Here is a 17,782-nt window from a genome sequence, read left to right as displayed (position 1 = left end):
AAAGGGAGGGAGGCTTGTCCGCCCTCCTCAACTAGGGGAGCCCGAGGTGTGGCTGCCTCCAACCCCCAGAGGAGCAACCTGCCCTCCCAGGCTCCCGGACGCCGGCAGATGCTTGGCAAAGGGCCTCAGACAGCCTCCCTGATTTACGAGGCTCTCCACGTTCCCGCTGATGGATGGCCCTCCGCTCGCCCTCCCTCCTCCCTCTAAACGCTGCTGTCTGCAAGGCCACAGGCCCAGAGTGGGAGCTGCACAGGCAGGGAGGAGCCGGGCTGGCCTCCCTCCTCCTCCACCCAGCTGCCCCGTCACCCAGGGGTCTCCCCCACACTGCCTCCCTCCCACCTCCGTGAATTAAGGGCCTTCCCACCACAAGCCAGGCACCCCGCTGGGTCTCTGCCTCCAAGGAGCCTCGCAGACCAGAAAGAGCAGGACCCGAACACAGCTGCTTTCCACGTTCCTCAGGCCCCTCTAGGAGTCGGCCTCGAGTGAGACCTTCAGTGAGAATGAGCCCCCCATGGGATGGTTTGGTGCCAGAATGTTCCAAGAGGAGGCCCTGGCCAGTGAAAGGCCCTGAGGGAGGTGGGACTGTGAGCCTGGGCAGGGGTGAAAGTGGGGAGGGTAGGACAAAAGCACTGAAGTGGGGTCTTCCTGAGTACTAAGAACTTTCTACCAAGGCCCTGTGGGAGGGGATGAGCCACAGTCACCACTGGGGCTTCGGGAAGCCAGGTGGGGCAGGAACAGTCCCCCCGCTGGCCACGCTGGGCTGGACTTGGAGCCCTGAGCTGGAACCCCAGAGGGAGCCGGGAGCCCTGGCCCTGCCTCATAGTTGCTCTATGACCTTGGACACCTCAGGCCACCTCTCAGCCTCCGTTTCCACATTCGCAAAGCTGGTGAAAGCTCTGCCGGAACCCCCGCTTCAGAATACTGGGCCCTACCCTGGGCCTGAAGCCTGGGCTCGCTGGGAATGGGTCCTGAGAATCTCCCAGAGGGTCCCGAGGCAATCAGGTTGGACCCCACAGCTCAGGGGCCACAAAGATGGCGATGAACCATGCAGGTCCTCAAGAAACTCAGCACCGCTGGGGAGACACACCTGAACAGCCATCACCAAGTGTGATACGGCCCGTGAGGGTGGCACAGATGTGGCCATGCCAGGGGACCGCCGTGGAAAGCTCGTCTGCATTGGCTTCACGGAGGAACCTGCGTAGTGTGTTGGGGGCAGCGTAGGAGTGTGCCCGGTGGTCAAGGGCGAATGAGGGTGCCCAGGAGGCAGGGCGGCCCGAGCAGAGGCGTGGTGGCTGGAGCTCACTGGTGTGTTTGGGTGCTGAGCTGTGGTGGGGGTGGGGAGATGGGGGCACTGAATGAGTTATACGGACACTTCATCCCTGAGTCTTGGACACTGAATGCAGACAGCAAAGCGCTCCCCGCACTGACCCGTAAGGCAGGTGGAGCCCACAGCATCAGTGGCATCCAGGGGAGTGTGATAGGAGGGTGACCAGGTGCCAAGCCCAAGGGACAGGTGCAACAGGAGCCACTGGGCCTCCACCCTCTGCCCCGTAAGGCCCCTTCACATCGAGAGCTCCAGCCAGGCTCAACCACAAGCAGCTCCCCAAACACCACCCTCCTCCCCATGCCCGGCCTCAGCACCTGCTGTTCCCCCTGCCCAGACCCCTTCCTCCTTCCTGCAGCTCTTTGCTGGACGAACCTTTTCTCAGCCTTCAGGTTTCAGGGCTGAGGCCAACACAGTGCCTCCAGCTCCTGCCTCAGGGCAGAAGACAGATGAGGGAGACAGCAGGTGGGGCTGCAGAGGCAGGGGCTGCCATGTGGTTAACTTGATGCAGACCCCCAGCCCTCTGAGGAAGGCTGGGCGTGAGCCTGAAGGCCAGGCCTTGCAGGGAGTCTGGGACCCCGGGTCATTGTCCTGTGGGTTCGAGGGAGCAGAGGACTGGCCTAGCACTGGCAGGTGCCACTGAGGATGGTAAATGAAGCTCAGCTCCGCTCTCCCTACTCACCAGCGAAGAGCTACGCTCTGCCACCTACAGCCTTAACACGTTGGCAAGCATGTCCCGTCCTGGGGGCAGGGGAACAGGTGACTGTCACAGGCCAGGGGCAGGTGGCAATGGTCAAGGGTGTCACTTCTGGAGCCGGACTGCCAAGCCTCAGGCCAGCCTGCCTCTTTCTGGTTATGAGAGCTTGGCCGTTTGGTTAACCCTCAGTGACTTAACACAGCCTATTCTACTGTAATAATTATGTATTTATTTCAATGTGCCATCAAGAGATGCAATCAGCACATCAATTCCCATCGTAGATATTATTGTTAGGACAAAGCTAACCTGGGTATTTACGGGATTTTTAAGTAAGTCTGTTTAAAGAAAAGTACTAAGTAAATAATAACGCAGGTTCCAGGTGGGAAGCTGATTTGTAAGTGATGAAAGTGAAGGTCATGCCAGCTCGGAATTTCCTTGGACCCAATAGTCTTCGAACTGTTCCGCAGACCCTGGGAGCCCCAGAGGGTTCCAGGCAGGCAGAGATACACAGACTAGGGGCTGGGAGAGGGTTAGGGTTGCTCTCCGGGGAGCGTGAGGAAGCTGCGCACCCCTGTGGGCTAAGCGCTCCCCCCGGTGCAATTAAAATTTGTTTATTGTGAGCTTATTTTTTCCTGCTCTTTTTATTGTGGTAAAAGACATAACCTAAGATATATCAATCTAACCATTTTTCTTTTCTTTTCCTTTCTTTCTTTCTTTCTTTTTTTTTTTTTTGAGATAGGATCTTGCTCTGTCACCCAGGCTGGTATACGATGGTGCAATAATGGCTCAATGCAGCCTCAATCTCCCTGGTTCAAGGGATCCTCCCACTTCCTCCCGAGTAGCTGGGACTACGGGGACATGCTACCACACCCCACTACTTTTTAAAAAAATGTTTTGTAGTGATGGAGTCTCACTGTGTTGCCCAGGCTGGTCTTGAATTCCTGGCCTCCTCCCACTTCGGCTTCCAAAGTGCTGCGATTACAGGTGTGAGCCGCTGTACTTGGTCTTGTCTTTTTTCTTTTCTTTTCTTTTCTTTCCTTTTCTTTTTTTCTTTCTTCTTTCTCTCTCTCTCTTCTTTCTTTCTTTTTCTTTCTTTCTTCTTTCTTTCCTTTTCTTTTTTTTCTCTCTCTCTTTCTTTCTTCTTCTTCTTTCCTTCTTTTCTTTGTTTTTGAGACAGGGTTTCACTGCCCAGACTGGAGGGCAGTGCTGAGAACATGACTCACTGCAGCCTCCACCTCCTAGGCTCAAGCAATCCTCCTGCCTCAGCCTCCCGAGTAGCTGGGACCACAGGATGTGCGCCACTGCATCCGGCTAATTTTTAAAAAACATTTTGTAGAGACACAGTCTCACCATCTTTCTCAGGTTGGTCACAAACTCCTGGGGCTCAAGTGATCTTGCCTTGGCATCCCTAAGTGCTGGGATTACAGGTGTGACCCACTGTGCCAGGCCACTTCAACCTTTTTTTTTTTTTTGAGATGCAGTTTCGCTCCTGTTGCCCAGGCTGGAGTGCAGTGGCATGATCTTGGCTCACTGCAACCTCCACCTCCCAGGTTCAAGCAATTCTCCTGCCTCAGCCTCCTGAGTAGCTGGGATTATAGGCACCCACCACCACGCCCGGCTCATTTTTGTATTTTTAGTAGAGACGGGGTTTCACCATGTTGGTCAGGCTGGTCATAAACTCCTGACCTCAGGTGATCCGCCCACCTCGGCCTCCCGAAGTGCTGGGATTACAGGGGTGAACCACCGCGCCCAGCCCATTTCAACAACTTTTAAGCATCCAGTTGAGTGGCATTAAGTACAATCACATATCCATTTCAGAACTCACACATCTCAAAAAGAAACTCTGCATCAATCAACTAAAAACCCCCTATTCTCCACTCCAAAACCTCTGGTAACCTCTATTCTACTTTCTGTCTCTATGAATTTGCCTATTCCAGGGGTAATTTTTTCCAACGGGCTAATACACATACATGGTAAGAATTCACAGAGCAGAAGTTTCCCTGTCCCCTCGTGCTCTTCCCAGATGAACTGCTGTCGCCAGTTTCCTGTTCATTCTTTCAGAGATATTCTGCGCACATACAAATAGGCGTGTGTATACCTATCCTTATTTATTGTTAGATACAATAAATCTGAGAGATGAAAAGGTATTTTGTACATCGGAATATCAATATATCTTCCCTATCGGCACACACATCCTTGTTAATGGTTGTGCCGTATTCTATTGTATAGGTGAGGTATACTCTATTTAGCCAATCCCTTATTGATGGAAGCTCTTCAATTTTTAATCTGTTGCATTTATCTATTGATACCACATGCCCACCCTTAGCTGCAGAAATGAAGTAGCACTTACTTAGCAAGGAGAACTAATTAAACATAAAAAAAAAAACTATCAGACTAGCAAACATTCAAGTCTGGCAATACCAAGTGTTGACAAGGACATGGAGGACTGGCACTGTTATAGATGGTTGGTGAGAGTGGCAATTGCTCTAACCAGTTTGGGGAGAAGCCAGGCACTCTCTAGTCAAGCCAAAGGTATGCAGACCTTAGGCCCAGCAAATTTCCTATCCAAGAAATTCTAAAGAAACTCTCCCTGGCCAGCTGTGGTGGCTCATGCCTGTAATCCCAGCACTTTGGGAGGCTGAAGTGGGAGGATCACTTGAGCTCAGGGGTTTCAGACCAGCCTGGGCAACATGGCAAAACCCTGTCTCTACAAAAATTATAAAAATCAGCCAGATGTGGTGGTGTGTGCCAGCAGTCCCAGCTGCTTGGGAGGCTGAGGTGGGAGGATCACCTGAGCCCAGGGAGCTTGAGGCTGTGCTGAGCTGAGATGGTACAACTGAACTTCAGCCTGGGCAACAGAGTGAGATCCTGTCTCAAAATAAATCCCATATATGGACCAGGAAACAGGAATAGCCATTGCAGCATGTTGATGATAGCCATGCATAGGAACCAACTTAAATGTTCAACAATAGGAGAAAAGAGAAATAAATTATGGCATATTCACATAGTGGAATAGTAGACAACAATAAAAACAAACTATAGCTAGATGCATCAACAGGAATAAACTTCACAAACAATAATAAGTCAAAAATGAGTTTAATAAGGTTACATACAGTATGATGCCATTTTTACAAAGTTTTAAAGCATGCAAAACAATACCATATATTGTTTATAGGTACACACATTTGTAGTAAATGTAAAACTAAGTTCATGTAAGCCTGGGCAACATAGCAAGACCCATCTCTAAAAAAACAAAACATAAAAAAATTAGCTGGACATGGTGGTGCAGGTCTGTGGTTCTGGCCACTCAGGAGGCTGAGGTGGGAGGATCACTGGAGCCCAGGAGTTCAAGACTGCAGTGAGCCATGATCACTCCACTGCACTCCAGCCTGGGTAACAGAGCAAGGTCCAGTCTCTTAAAAAAAAAAAAAGTGGGCGAGGCGCGGTGGTTCACGCCTGTAATCCCAGCACTTTGGGAGGCTGAGGTGGGCAGATCACCTGAGGTCAGGAGTTCAAGACCAGCCTGGCCAACATGGTGAAACCCCATCTCTACTAAAAATACAAAAACTATGCCCGCCAAACGTGGTGGCAGTCACCTGTAGTCCCAGCTACTCAGGAGGCTGAGGCAGGAGAATTGCTTGAACCTGGGACGCGGAGGTTGCAGTGAGCCGAGATCACGTCATTGCGCTTCAGCCTGGGCAACAGAGTGAGACTCTGTCTCAAACAAACAAACAAAAAGTGGAACACATTAGCATTGGAAGCTACCACTTGCATTGTTAATACCTTTGAATTGCATCGTCAATTCAAAGCTATTGGAGGGAACATCTGTGGCTGTTGGCCCTGGGTTTCCACCAGCCCTGGGCTGGTTAGAGTTTCTACCCATTCTAGTTCATGTATAATGCTGAGATGTTCACCCCAGTCATGAAGACTGCTCCAACCAAGACCCTGGGCTCTAGTGGTCCCCAGGCCTGTGGGAGGGAAGCTCGTCTGTGTTGTCACATAAGCCTCAGGCTCTGCCCCTCTTTCTCCCAGAGGTCATTTCTAGAGCTTCCCCAGAGGATTCAGCATTATCCCTCTGTGACATCTAATCTCCTGCCTTAGGCAGCCTGATCCTGGGCTAAGTCTCTCCTGGCCGGGGAGCCTCTCACCCGGCCTCTTTCAAATCCCACAGCGCAGACCTTGGCAGTGTGGAGGGAGAGAGCCTGGTTCTTCCAGCCAGCCCTGGGCAGCCTCCTGGTGCCCCAGGATAGAAAAAAGACTCACATTTCTTTGCACCATTGACCCCATCACCGCAGCACCAGAGCATCTGACATCTGCAAAACATCATTAGGTAGGTGTTAACTTTTCCCCATTGGTAGGCCTGGTGCTCGTAAATGTACTGTGACGAGTGTAATGTGTTTATGAGAATGTGCATAATAAATTATCAGAAATAGGCTGCATTTTTAATATCATTTAATATATCAAGTTGGCCTCTCAGCAGCCACAAGCTATATTGCAAATGCTGAACTGACTTGCTGGCGTCAGCGCTCCACCATGCTCTCCATGCCGAGGCCATAGTGTATGCCAAGAAGGAGGCAGGAGACCCCCAGAGTGGTGGTTCCTACCTCCCTTCCTGACGTCCCCTCCGTCATCTGGAATCTAAAGAGAAAAGGGGCTTCATTTATCCATGGGCCCCCTACAGAACGCAGCCTGGGGCCTGTGACAGGGTAGGTGCACAATAAATATTTGTGGCTTCATGAATAATTGAATGGACAAGAGACCTCGGCAGGCCCCTCTCCATCAGCCAGCAACACTGTTTCGAACTCCTCCATCCAAGCGCCTCTGTCGGGTTAACATTTCCTGTTAATACAAAGAACGTTCTATTAGCACAGCAGGACGAGAGCTCCTCCGGTAATCAGGGAAGGGTGCAAACGGGGGACACATGTTAGGCCTGGGTCAGAGAGGGCCCTTCTTCTCCGGGCACATGAACACCAGCCAAGATGCCAACCAAGGAACATCCAGTCAAGTGCTGCACAGAGGGCATTTCCTCAAAAACACACGTTACCTACCGTAAAGATCTGTTAGCTGGTCCTTCTCCACCAGGAAAGAGGTCAGAATATCCAAACAGGAGGATATCAGACTCCCCAGTGTGGCTTTGCCAAACCTTTCTGGAAATTCCAACACCTGCCTTGGGTTAGGCACTCACTTCCCCAGTGAAGAATCACTAAATATTGAGAAATGTCACTGATGGGCATATGTTACACATGTGAACAGCATAGAGGCAGCCCAGCAGGTTGAAAAATCACTGTTAAACCATTAGCACCCTCTAACCCAGCAAGTCTCAACCTCCATTGTGCACCAGAATCATCAGGGGTACTTAAGATGCATGCTGAGTGTGCACACACAGTCAGTGGGTGTGAGGTAGGGGCCTGGAATCTGCATTATTGATAGACATCCTGGGCTGGGCGTGGTGACTCATGCTTGTAATCTCAGCATTTTGAGAGACCAGGGCAGGAAAACTGTTTAAAGCCAGGAGTTTGAGAGTAGCCTGGGCAACATGGGGAGACCCTGTCTCTACAAAAATTTTAAAAATTAGCTGGGGATGGTGGTGCATGCACGTAGACTGAGACACTTGGGAGGCTCAGTGGGGAAGATCACTTGAGCCTCGGGAGGTCGAGGCTGCAGTGAGCCGTGATCTCACCACTGCACTCCAGCCTCGGTGACAGAGTAAATAGACACGCTAGTGCTACAGATACCTGGACCATTTTTTAAAGAACCCACTTAATCTCATTTGACAGGAGCCTTTGAGAGGGTCTGTGGGGAGTTAGGAGAAAGCTCAGAAGCTTGTTGGGAAAAGCAGGGTGCAGAGAGGCAAGGGCACAGGGCTCCTGAGGGCTGTGACCAAGGGCAGACTCTATCCACTTAACTTTGCCAGAGGCTGATCCAGCTGCCCAGCTGCCCACCTCAGCATTGGGAATGGAAGGCGACGTGATTGATGAGGCTCTGGACATATCCAACAGCTTAGAGATGCCCACACATGCCAGCCAGCGCCCAGCCTTGGTAAGTGCATCCACTTATCACCTGGTCCTGGCAGCAGACACGGAGCAGCCAACCGCATGTCACTGGTAGAGACATCGAGCCAGGCACTGGGAGTGCAATGACAGTTTGCACCAGGAAGGTTTGCACCGGGACGGTTTGCACCAGGAAGGCAGGGGCAGCAGAATCACAATTCCCTGATCGCCAGTTGCACACTGGGCACTGTGTATCCATCCTCGCCTTTAACTCACACAAGCTTGTTCTTATTCTCCCCCATTGCTGATGAGACCCAGGGCCTAAGTTAAGCAACTTGCCCAAAGTCTGGCACGCTTAGGAGGAGGCACACCAGACTTTTGACTCTAAGTCTGCCTACTCCCAGACCTATGCGCTTTCTAGAAAGTAGACACCTGCCCAGATAACACCACTTCTGTCCCTTGGGGAGGCCCCACCCCATTTCAGCTGGACTCAGAGCTGGGCAAATTCAGACCTAGAGTGGATTTCAACTCTGCCACCTGCCAAAGGCTGGACCCCAACATGCCATGTGTTTCTCCAGTGGGCATCCTGGGGTTCCCTGGCTCCATGCTTAGGAGGCTGGGCCCTCCACCTGACTTCTTCCAAACCCTCCCCAAAAGCCAGCTCCTGCAGAGCCAAGAGCCATGAGCTGATCCTCCAAAAACCAGACCCACAAGAGAAGAGGCCAGGAGGGAGCCGCCAGCTCTCGGTGAACACAGTCACAGGGCCTTGATGTTAAAAGACAAGGCTCAGGGGTCAGGATGTCCAGGTCTCATCCCCAGTCTGCCTCTTGCTAGTCACTTGACCTCCCACAGCCTCAGTCTCCCCAACTGTAAGATGATGACGACACCCTGTAGCTCCTTAGTAAAGGAATAATAAAATGACAGCTCAGCGTCTGTATTTTAATACCTGTGTTATTATATAATCATTTTGTGATGCAGCCACCTCTGGCACAGAAAAAGTCACTCTGTGCCTATTTAAGGATTAATCCCCTTAAGCATTCCTGGAAATGAGAGCCCCTCTGTGCCAGGCTGCCCTTCCAGGCTCTTCTGTCCTTCCCTTGGCCTTTGGCTCTTGGAAGCCTGAATATTTCTCCCACCAGGACCTCAGACTATCTTTAGGGAACCCCCAGGCCAGTCATTCCCACTGTATCCCCTGAGGCTCTTGGCCTCTTTCCTTCCTTGTCTTCCTCCTCCTTTTTTTCCCCCTCCTTCCTCTCCTCCTCAGTTTGGGCTTCCCATGTCCAAGAAGCCTCAGGATGAGCTTTGGGAACAAGGTTTTACCTGTGTTTCCAACTCTGCTCTGAGCCTCTGAGCTCTGTAGTGGAGGCGAGGAAAGGGAGAAGGGAGGGAAAGTGGAAGCATCAAAAAGGACACTGGGCTGTCATCGCAGCTCTGCCGCCAGCCAGCAGTCACCCTGGGCACATCCTGGTGCCTGAGCGCTAATTTCCTCACCTGTGAAATGGGAACAGCAGGCCCTGCCTACATCCTGGGGTGGTTTAAGGAATCAATGAGATGACAGCTGTGAATGTTCTTGGCACAGTACAACGTATGCCATGTGTTCCTCCAGTGTTTTCAAAGGCCGGTAGTGCCCGCCACCAGCCAGTTCAGAACTCAGTACAAAACATGAATTTCTCATCGCTTCTCACCATGAGTCTTGTCTTTCCAAAGGAAGGGAGAAGGGAAAGCCGACTGAGCCCCTCTTATCTGTCATGTTCTGTGCTGGATGGGGCTTTGCCACAATGCTGTGCAGTTGGAAACAGACTCACTCCATAGATGAGGAAACTGAGGCTCAAAGAGGTCAAATAGCCTGCCATAAGTGTGCATCTGGAAGCCCTAGAGCAAGGTTTCGCCTCTCTTTACTCTGCTCCCCATCACTCTGCAAGGGTTACAGTGGGGGAACAAGAGCGGCTTGGAGCCCCTTATTCAGACTCAACAAAGGCACCCAGCTAAGAAGCTAAGTGTCTTTCACGTCAGTGGAAACCAGAGGGTAAACAGGATTCCATTCATGCCCAGGGCTTTCCGGGAACACACCTGTCCAAGCAGCAGCAGTTCCCAACAGAGCTCTGGTCCGGAAAGCCAGACAACCAGGGCTGGGCCCTCTGGGATTTGTTTAGTGATCTGACCATGTGGGAGGCCTAGAGTAGGAGTGTGGTGGGGGGAGGGTGCGGCCCAGCCTCATTGCATCACTCACCGCCCAGACCTTCCCCTCACCCGCTCTTGACCAGGCCCTGTCCAGGTTCTCAGCCACCCTGCCGCGGTGGGTCCTTCAGATTACTCACTGACCAAGTGAAGGACTGACCCGAGGTTCGAGTGCTGTGTTGTATGTGACCTGAGAATATGTGTGCACAGACTGTGCCCCCGTGTCCTTGCACAGTTGAGCGTCTACATGTCCTGCCCGTGTGTAGGCGGCCTGTCCCTACACGCTAGGAGAGTGACTCCATGTCCTGCTAGATGGGGGAGGAGAGAGGGACCTGTGCCCAGGGTCCCCTGGTCACTTCTATGGGCGCATGTTTGTGTGTCTTGTTAGGGGTGCTTGGGGGTGTGGAAGCCTGTGTCCTGGGTGCCCTTGACCTGTGTGTGCGCTCCATGAGGTGTGCGCGCGTGTGCACTGGGGTGCACTGTGTCCCAGCACCCTCGACCACCTCTATGTGCGCACGCAGACGTTTGTATGTGTGTCCTGCGGTGTGAGCGAGCGGATGCTTCCACCACGTATCTCTGCACACGCGTGTGTGCACTTGCACACCTGCGTGCGTCCCGAGAGAGCGAGCAGAGCCCGGCGTGGGCTGGCAGGCGCGGGAACGTGTGGGTGCGCGTCCTGCGGGTCCCTGCCCGGCTGGCTCCCCGCTTGTACCGCGGCCGTGCATGAGCGGAAGGCGCCCGGCGGCCCTGCCCGGCCGCGAGTGTGCGCGCGCGGGGTCCCGGGCCGGCGTGCGCGCCGGTGTGAGTGCGAGTGAGTGTGGCGCCGCGCGGCTCCCTCCGCTCCGCGCCGCCCGCGCAGTCCGCACACTCGCCCTGCTTGGCTGCCGCCGGGTGACGCGGGCTGGGCCCGCCCCCTGCCTGCCGGCCCCTGGCGCTCACTCGAGCCGTCCGCAGCGGAGCGGGCAGCAGCCAAGTCAGGGCCGTCCGGGGGCGCGGCCGGCGATGCCTGCAGCCCCCGCCGCGCCCCGCCGGGCCTGCTGAGCCGCCCCCGGGCCGGGGTCGCGCCGGGCCGGGCCGCGCCCGGGGCGGGGCGGCGCTGCCTGCATGACCCTCCCGCGGCGCGGGGAGAAGGCGACCATCAGCATCCAGGAGCATATGGCCATCGACGTGTGCCCCGGCCCCATCCGTCCCATCAAGCAGATCTCCGACTACTTCCCCCGCTTCCCGCGGGGCCTGCCCCCGGACGCCGGGCCCCGCGCCGCTGCGCCCCCGGACGCCTCCGCGCGCCCGGCCGCGGCCAGTGCCGGCCGCCGCAGCCCCTCCGACGGCGCCCGCGAGGACGACGAGGATGTGGACCAGCTCTTCGGAGCCTACGGCTCCAGCCCCGGCCCCAGCCCGGGTCCCAGCCCCGCGCGGCCGCCCGCCAAGCCGCCGGAGGACGAGCCGGACGCCGACGGCTACGAGTCGGACGATTGCAGTAAGTTTCCAACTCGCCGACTTCGCGCCCCCTCCCCTGGCTCGGGCTTGGCGCCCCCAGGCCGCGCCGGTCCCCTCGGCCGGTCCCCCTCGCGTGGTCGCGCTCTCCCTCGGCGCACACCCCTGCCGCGGGGTTGCGGGCCCCTCGCGCGCTCCGTGCACTCTCCGCGCCCTGCCCGCCGGCCTCAGCCCTCCCTGACCCGGGCCGGAGAGGAGGGAAGTTTGGGGGCAGCCCCCGGGGGTGTCCCATTTCCGGGGCCGGGTTCCCAGGAGCCGGCGCCGCGCCCCCTCCCTGCAGCCCGCCCTCCCCAGGCTCCGGCGCGGGCGGCTGCTTTTGTTCCCGGGAAGGGCGGAGCTGTGTCCCGGGGAGACACCAGTTGCTGCCGGCCTCGCGCTCGCTCCCCGCTCGCCAGCCGCTCCGGGAGGGCCTCGCGGCCGAGGGTCGGGGTTGGGGCGGGCTGAGGAGGGGCCCGAGGCTGGGAGCGGCCCGGCCTCCCGCGTGGGCCCGGCGGCCCGCAGAGCGCAGCGGCTTTGCCGGTGCGCGGGCAGAGGACCAGGAGGACCGCGGGGCCGCTTGTCCTTTGGAAAAACCTTGGCGGTTCCTCCTCCAGTGTCCATGGACCCCGCCGCGGCGCTGGCCAGGGCCGTGCACCTGCGCCCACCTGTTACGCCCGCGGCCCCCGGGCAGAAAGGGCCTCCCAGCCCGCTCCCCCTCCTCCCGGACTGAGCCCTGAGCCCCGGGGAGCAGGCAGGCGCCGGAGTCCCGGGACCGAGGCCCGGCCGGTGGGCGCTCCGGACAGGCTGGGAAACCGAGGCCGGAAGAGGTCGCGGTCCAGTGAGGAACCGGTTTGCGCGGGGTGGGGATGGGATGTGAGAAACCCCTCCTAGCCCAGCTGTGGCTCCCGACTTGCCGCTGAGACCTGGAAAACCAGCGTCAAACCCCAGCCCTTCCCGGGACGTGGCCCGGGCAGGAGCCCTGCTCTAGCTTCTCCAGGGCTGGGGCTGCCCCTCCCCTGTGCAGGGGTGTCTGCGCCTGGCTTGGGCACTCACCAGGGCCTGTGGGCTGCGGGCCTGGAGTTTCCCAAGCATCAAATGTGCTAGCAGAAGCTGAAGGCAGGGATTCCTAGTGCCCCCGGGGCGGAGACCCCCCATCGCTCCACCTGGGGAGGTCCATCAGCAGTGGCCGGTTAGAGCAGGGCCCCTGTAGGGAAACTGCCTGCCAGGCACTTTCGAGGCTTGGACCACGGCCCTCGGGCCAGCGCCTGGCATATGAAGGCCCTGCCCTGGGGTGTGGGGGCTGGGGAGCCGTCTTGTCCCTCCACTTTCCTGCCAGCCTGGGGAAATTGGGTCGGAAGAGTTTTTTGCCCTCAGGGCTGTGCCCTAGATCCACCCCCTCCCCTCTGCTCCTGGCGCCCTGTGCAAAGCTCACCCCGGACTTGCTGAGCCTCTGGGCAGGCCCTAAGTGGGACCCAAGTCACTCGTTTGGCTGCCCTGAATCCAAAGCCTCCCCCAGATGAAAGGATGGGAAACTTGTTCCCATTTCCTTCATCACTGCGGCTGCACCAAGGAAGTAAGAGGGGAGGGCAGAGCTTCCGGCCACCCTCCTGGTTCCACAGAGGACCCTCTAGATAGCGAATGGCCAAGAGACTTTTTTCTGTCTCTGAACCCACAAAGCAAGGAGGGGACCAGGAAGCTCGAAACTCAGGCCAGCCAGCCCCTTGTCCAATTCATCAACTCAGCAGCCCTTCGCGGAGCGTGTCCTGGCAGAATGCTGGGTCCCTGGCCTCAGATACATGCCATGCAGGGGCCACACTCACATGGGGTCAGCAGTGCAGGGCAGAGCTGGACGCAGCTTTGCCAGCTTGAACTGTGGGCTGGCCACACCCGTATTACCAGGACACGCCAAAGAAATGCTAAAAACGGGCTCAGAGGAGCTAAGGAGGACGGTGTGCCACCGAGCCAGGGCCTGTGTGGGCCCCTGTTGCCCCCTTCAAGGGGTGCCCCACCCCAGGCTTGGATCCTGTGGGGGGCTGAGCAAATATCCTAGGCACAGGAGCCCAGAAATCTTGGCTCTCGTCCGTGGTGGGGGAACAGGGTCTGGGGTGGGACTGCCTTCCACCCAGTACCCCAGGCCGTGCCCCCCTCTGGGCTGTGACAACCAGATCCCTAGAATAAGCCTAAGTGATTCAAGCCAGATGGTTCATTATGGCTTTAGCCAGGGTTATGCTATTTGCTGCCCTAATTATTGGATTATCTCTGTTCTGACAAAAAGAAATGAGGGCGGTTGCTCTGTTGTCCAAGGCAGAGAGTGAAGTGCTGTTTATTTACTGAGCCTTTTCTCCTGGCTCTTTAAAGCCCTTCCTTTATTAAGTCATGTCAAAGCACAAGCACACAACTCACATGTTCCCAGCAGATCTCGCAGAGGGGCGATGACAGGGAGGAAAGGCAGTGAATGTCCTAATGAGCGGGACCTGGTGTCTGCCCTGCTAGTTCTCCTAGGATGGCCTCTGTGGCGTGCTGCCCTCCAGGTGGGCCGTGGGCCCCACACACCACGCGCTGCCCCTACCTGAGTTGCTCTCCTGCCTGGTCCCCACCTGTGGAAGCCCAGTTCATTCTTCAAAGCTGTAATCACTAGAGTGTTGTGGGTTGCAAGTGACAGAAAACCAACTCAGAGCGGCTTAAACAATGAGGACAGCTGAGGTCTTGCCACACCAGGGTGCACCAATGTGTCAGCAGCTCAGCACCGTCAGGGGTGATGGTCCTGTCCGTCTTTGCATGTGGCTGTGCGCTTTTCCTTGTAGACTAAAAATCAAGGCCCATTTCCTCTTCCAAAGGGTGTCTGGGTGAGGAAGGTTCAGGTGCAAACCAAGGTCAGAATGACACAGTCAGTCTCCATCAGCAAAGCAGGACCCTCGGGTCCAAGATGGCTGCTGCAGGTCCAGGCATCACACGTAACAATAAGGTCCTTGATTGGATAAGGACTGATTCCTTTTCTCGTGTCTCAGTTTAGGAGCAAGGAAACCTCTCCCAGAAGTCCCCAGGAGACTTGCCCTTTTGTCCTGTTGGCCAGCGTTGCCTCATATGCCCATGTTAAACCTGCCCCATGTGGTTCACCCGGGACCAGGGCAGGACTGATGCCCATGCAGGTCTGGAGCAAGGACAAAATGTTGAGTCCACCGCAAAGGCTCTCCTTGTCAGGGGGCATATTCCAGCCCCCACTGGCTGTGGTGCCCCTTCCTTTGAGCCCAGAACCTCTTTGGCCCCAGTTGTGTTCTACCTGGACCCGTGATATTTTTAATGCACTCAATGTTACAGCACCAACTGTGTGGCAGGCTCTGTGTCACGCACGTGTAACATACAAGAGTGCTGAGAGGCAATCTCTGACCGGAGGGTATCCATCAAAACCAAGACAAACAGGTGACCCCGCAGTGAGGGTCAGGGAAGAGGAACCCAAATGGGAAGCTCTGGCTCGCGGAGGTCACTCACAGAGAGGGCTCAACCCTAAGACGGGGGGGAGGGAGGAGGTGGGCTGGCAGAGGGGGAAGAGGAAAGGGAGGTGCTCCTGGCAGAGGGACAGCTGTGTACACAGGTCCTGAAGTGTCAGAATCTCAGCCCAGTGTAGGCAAAACAATAGAACCAAGTGACTCAAAGAAGCAGAAGAGACCTATGAGGAGGCCAAAGCGGTCATATCACAGAAGGTCTTAAAGGCCACACCAAGGAGGTTGAACTGACTCCAGGAGTTGATAGAGAACCTTCCAACAATTTAAAGCAGATGATGAAGATGTTTATAAAAATCTTAACACTCATCTCTAAGCTCCTGGGAAGCAGGGATGACGGCTCATTTCTGTCTATCCTCCCTGCAGTGCTGGCCTGGCTCAGTGGCTCAGTTTCCCCAACTATAAAATGCTTTCAACACAAGCTTGATGGTTTTCTATGGTCCTTGCCACAGGTTTTTTTTTTTTTTTTTTTTTTTTTTAAACTATTTGAGAGCCCGATATTTTTCTTCCAAAAAAAAAAAAAAAAAAAAAAATCAGGGTAGATTTCCTATTCCCAAGGGTGTCGGGAAAGTCCAGGCACAAACCAAGGTTATGGTGATGCTGTCGGTCTCCATCAGCCAAGCAGGGAGGTGTTCGGCCTTAGAGGAGACAACAGGGGCTTGAGCTTGATTTTCTCTGAATTAGCCCCGTTAAAGCTCTATCATTATCGACAAACGGGTGACAACTCTCAAAGGCCCATTAGTGACCAGCCCTCATTATTTTTCCGAAGATGTAAACTTCAGTGAGGTCATGTGATTTGCGCGCTCCAAGGGCAGGGCACTGTGGCTCACAGAGAAGCACCTCCTCCTGCCCTTAGGGCCCTCGTCACTCCCAGCACAAGCCCGAGGTGCTTTTCCAACTCAGAGGGCTCTCCAGGGCCGCGAAGCGGCTGAGCCCTCACCCTCCTTCCCCAAGAGCAACTCTGCTTTTCTCTCTTTTTGTTTCTTAGTTGCATCCTCCTAAGATTTCAGCTAAACAAAGTGGCAAAAAATAAACAACAACAACAAAAAACTTTTTGGACCAGGGCAGAGTGGCCCGTGCCTGTAATCCCAGCACTTTGGGAGGTGGAGGCGGGAGGATTGCTTGAGCCCAGGAGTTCAAGACCAGCCTGAGCAACGTCGTGAGACCGCCCCCCAACACACACCACTGTCCGCCTCTCCCCCCCACACACACACCACTGTCCCCCTCTCCCCCCCCACACACACCACTGTCCCCCCCCACACACACACCACTGTCCCCCCCACACACACCACTGTCCCCCCCACACACACCACTGTCCCCCCTCCCCCCCCACACACACCACTGTCTCCCCCCCACATACACACACCACTGTCCCCCCCACACACACACCACTGTCCCCCCCACACACACCACTGTCCCCCCCACACACACACCACTGTCCCCCCCACACACACACCACTGTCCCCCCCACACACACCACTGTCCCCCCCACACACACACCACTGTCCCCCCCACACACACCACTGTCCCCCCCACACACACCACTGTCCCCCCCACACACACACCACTGTCCCCCTCTCCCCCCACACACACACCACTGTCCGCCCCACACACACACCACTGTCCCCCACACACACACACCACTGTCCGCCTCTCCCCCCCACACACACACCACTGTCTCCCCCCCACATACACACACCACTGTCCCCACCCACACACACACCACTGTCCCCCCCCACATACACACACCACTGTCCCCCCCCACATACACACACCACTGTCCCCCCCCACACACCACTGTCCGCCTCTCCCCCCCACACACACACCACTGTCTCCCCCCCACATACACACACCACTGTCCCCACCCACACACACACCACTGTCCCCACCCACACACACACCACTGTCCCCCCCCACATACACACACCACTGTCCCCCCCCACATACACACACCACTGTCCCCACCCACACACACACCACTGTCCCCCCCACACACACCACTGTCCCCCCCACACACACACCACTGTCCCCCGCCACACACACACCACTGTCCCCCCCCACATACACACACCACTGTCCCCCCCCACATACACACACCACTGTCCCCCCCACACACACACCACTGTCCCCCCCCACACACATACCACTGTCCCCCTCTCCCCCCACACACACCACTGTCCCCCCCACACACACACCACTGTCCCCCCCACACACACACCACTGTCCCCCCCCACACACACACCACTGTCCCCCCCACACACACACCACTGTCCCCCCCCACACACACACCACTGTCCCCCCCCACATACACACACCACTGTCCCCCCCACACACACACACCACTGTCCCCCCCCCACACACACACCACTGTCCCCCCCACACACACACCACTGTCCCCCCCCACACACACACCACTGTCCCCCCCCACATACACACACCACTGTCCCCCCCCACATACACACACCACTGTCCCCCCCACACACACACCACTGTCCCCCCCCACATACACACACCACTCTCCCCCCTCCCCCCCACACACACCACTGTCCCCCCCACACACACACCACTGTCCCCCCCACACACACACCACTGTCCCCCCCACACACACACACCACTGTCC

General features: G+C 56.2%; 2 protein-coding genes across 12 annotated transcripts in view; both read left to right on the top strand.

The window, feature by feature from the left end:
* Positions 1-8,867, top strand: part of RPH3AL (rabphilin 3A like (without C2 domains)) — a 184,650-nt gene extending 175,783 nt beyond the window's left edge. For 8 of the 10 annotated variants that reach the window (XM_073023838.1, XM_073023835.1, XM_073023839.1 and 5 more), the window contains 2 exons: positions 6,193-6,351; positions 7,936-8,041. In XM_073023838.1, coding sequence (XP_072879939.1) covers positions 6,193-6,302 — 110 coding nt within the window. In that variant the 3' untranslated portion in view covers positions 6,303-6,351; positions 7,936-8,041. Of the gene's footprint in view, positions 1-6,192; positions 6,352-7,935; positions 8,243-8,668 lie in introns of those variants that run through there. The other 2 variants (XM_073023845.1, XM_073023844.1) reach the window with 2 other exon arrangements.
* A 2,342-nt stretch (positions 8,868-11,209) lies between these two features.
* Positions 11,210-17,782, top strand: part of DOC2B (double C2 domain beta) — a 35,932-nt gene continuing 29,359 nt past the window's right edge. For both annotated transcript variants that reach the window (XR_005236764.2, XM_073023833.1), the window contains exon 1: positions 11,210-11,666. Coding sequence is in view for 1 of the 2 variants with exons in the window: in XM_073023833.1 (XP_072879934.1) it covers positions 11,294-11,666 (373 nt within the window). In the remaining variant the exon portion in view is untranslated. The remainder of the gene's footprint in view (positions 11,667-17,782) is intronic.

This window comes from Chlorocebus sabaeus, chromosome 16, assembly GCF_047675955.1.
Source record: "Chlorocebus sabaeus isolate Y175 chromosome 16, mChlSab1.0.hap1, whole genome shotgun sequence".
NCBI classification, from domain to species: Eukaryota; Metazoa; Chordata; class Mammalia; order Primates; family Cercopithecidae; genus Chlorocebus; species Chlorocebus sabaeus.
The sequence above is the reverse complement of the archived record's forward strand: the minus strand, read 5'-3'. Positions and strand labels throughout refer to the sequence as shown.